General features: G+C 53.2%; 1 protein-coding gene across 1 annotated transcript in view; it reads right to left on the bottom strand.

Moving 5' to 3' along the window:
- CKS2 (CDC28 protein kinase regulatory subunit 2) overlaps positions 1-381 on the bottom strand; it is a 4,056-nt gene extending 3,675 nt beyond the window's left edge. Inside the window, exon 1 of the mRNA XM_006154333.3 lies at positions 185-381. Within this exon, the coding sequence (XP_006154395.1) occupies positions 185-243 (59 nt within the window). The 5' untranslated portion in view covers positions 244-381. The remainder of the gene's footprint in view (positions 1-184) is intronic.
- Positions 382-2,733: the final 2,352 nt, after the last annotated feature.

The following is a 2,733-nucleotide window of genomic DNA, read 5'->3' on the forward strand; positions in this document are numbered from 1 at the left end:
GACGCCGCCGGGGGGGGCCGCGCCGCGCCCTCGGCCCGGGACCCGGCTGCGGCGAGGCGTCGACCACGAACCCCGGCCGCCCTCCGCGGCCCCGGCCTCCTCCCACTCCCAGCCCCCGCCCCCAGCCCCTCGGAGTAGGTCCGAGCTCCGTCAAGGTCAGCCAGCCGCCCGCAGGGCTGCTCACCGGTACTCGTAGTGCTCGTCGAAGTACTTGTCCGAGTAGTAGATCTGCTTGTGAGCCATCCTGCCGGCGCGCCGCGGGGCGGGAACGACCAGAGTCAGAGAGCAGGCAAGGCAGGCCACACGTCCGCGTCCGTCCACAGCAACGACTCGACTGAGCCTAACGACCACCGCACGCTCAACGATCCCGATTTGAATCCGACAGCCGGCCGCCGATTGGACAGCAGCGCCAACCAATCACCTGCCACGCAAGTTGCGGAAGGCCGTGCAGGCTCCCAACCTATCGTCACCTCCCCTCTGCGGAGTTGACTTCCCGCATCGGCCAATCAGAAACCTGTTGCGAGGTTGCCCGCGAGAAAAAGTGGAGGATTGGTTAAGCGTGGGGGCGGAGACGTGATGAGAGAACGGCGGAGCCAGGATGTTAAGGACTGTAGACCGCGTGCGCAGGGGTTTAGAATGTTCCAGCGCCGTGGGGCCGTTGGGGCGTTGGGCCTGAGGGTGGGGCAAGACATCGCGAGATTTGTCGAGGCTCGTGAGGTCGGAAGTAGTGCCATAGGGACTTCCTGGTCCTCGTGTTCCTCGGAGGCGCTGTATTTCACCTTACGCTCTATCCCTGCAAAGTAAAAGAAAGGCGGCGAGGAGGGGCGAAGAGCGCGGCCTGTGGCGGCCCGGCACCGACCCTCCGGCTCGCGGCTCTGAGTCCGAGCAGCGGCGTCTGGAGACCGCAGTCCGACCTGTTGTCCGAAACCGGGGCTCCGGGACCAGAGCTTGCGGGAGTAGGTTAATCTGCAACCGCCGGAAACCATGCACATTACCGGACTACGGGATTAAAAGCGCTTTAAAATTTTTTTTTATTTTTTGCTTTAAAATTTTTTTGACCTAGTATTGGCCGTACTTTAAGGACATGTAAACAGTTACTGGAAGGCGGTATGCCACGGTACTACTAGTTACTCTCAGATGACAGGGTGTAAGTGACCTTGTGGGTGTTTTTCACATTCTGCAGTCAGCACGTGTCACCTGCCCTAACTTGGTGTTTTATACTCAGTGTTCCGACGCAGCGTGGGCTGAGAGCATGAATCCTCCCGCCCCCTCCCTGGCCGCCTGGGGCTTCTGTAACCAAGGACCTTCGCTAGGGGACCAAACACCAGATCACAGGCGTGGTGGCTGGAGAGACTGGACCCCCGCATGGCCCAGACTTGGCTTGCTTTCTCGCTTTCCCTCAGTCTCTGGTCAAATTAAAATAATAATAGATATATTTTAAACAGCTCTCCCAGGGCTCTGGAGGCTGGACTTCCAAGATCAAGGTCACAACACCGACTGGTGCTGATGAAGGCACTGCCCACTTCCCTGCTTCCCTGTCCACGGAGAAAGGAGGCAAACTCACGGCCGGTGTAAAGGCATGGCGCCGCCTGTAAGGCCATATACTCCCAGCCATCTGCAGAGGCCCCACCTGATACTGCCCTCACACTCAGTTGGAGGGGAGACAGATCCTTCAGCTTAAGGAGTCTGTCTTCTGAAGGATCTTAATTTCCTCTCTAGAGGTTTCTCCATGATTCTGTGTCCATAGAAACTTGGGGTTTCTTGCCCAGCCCTTACTGCACTTTAATTGTATCTTTACCCAGCTTTCTGGTCCAGCTGTCTGTGCTGGACACACTCTGTGAAGACAGGGAGTAGGAGACACGTGTTCTTTGTTCAGTCTGCCTAGCCCTTGTGAGCACAGCACCTTACACGTGATGAGCATTCAGAACCGTTTTTTTCCATTGCTAGAGGGCAGAAACACTTACCTGAGGGAGGGAATCCTTACCTGATTGGCGTGGTCACCGGGCAATCCTTCCTCCTCTATCAGTTCCCCAAACTGACAGGGCCAGGCCTGGAACCTCTGGCTCCCTTAACCCGTAGGCCATAGGCTTGCCCAGCAAAAAATAAATTTAAAATAAAATGTAAACATAGTAATATATGCCGGGAACCAGCAGTTACCATAATGGCTATGCCGCTGGACTCCCAAGTAGTCGACTGCGGTTCGCGTCCCGGACCCGGTGGCTTAGCACTCACACCGGGTGCGTGTGCGTGCCTGCCCAAGATCCCGAGAGGAGAATGGAGGAGAACGGATTGTGGTGTGACCATACCCCCTGGGGGGTGATTTCTCGCTTTCTGTCTCTATGTCTGTCTGGCAAGCGCACGCACCCTATAGCGAAAAACCTCCACTCCAAAAAAAAAAAAAAAACCATAGTAATATATGCTGAAATAATTAGGTATAATTATATAATTATTACTGTGATGATAAATAACTGAATAAACGTAAAGGAAATAGATAAGGAAATTGATAAGGAAATTACTAACTTTCTGGCAGAACCTGAGGGAAAAAAACTTCTAGAAAATGTATTTTAAAGGGATTTATTGTGAAAAGTTTAAAAAAATACAGAATGGAATGATTACCTGCTTTGTAACAGTCACCCAATTTCAAAAATGAATACTTTGTCATTTGTGTTTTATCTAATCCCTTTTTTCTAGAATATCCTTAAAAGGTCCCAGAGTGTCTTTTTTATGAGAGAG

The sequence above is a fragment of the Tupaia chinensis genome, unplaced genomic scaffold (genome assembly GCF_000334495.1).
Source record: "Tupaia chinensis unplaced genomic scaffold, TupChi_1.0 Scaffold000404_1, whole genome shotgun sequence".
In the NCBI taxonomy this organism is placed as follows: Eukaryota; Metazoa; Chordata; class Mammalia; order Scandentia; family Tupaiidae; genus Tupaia; species Tupaia belangeri.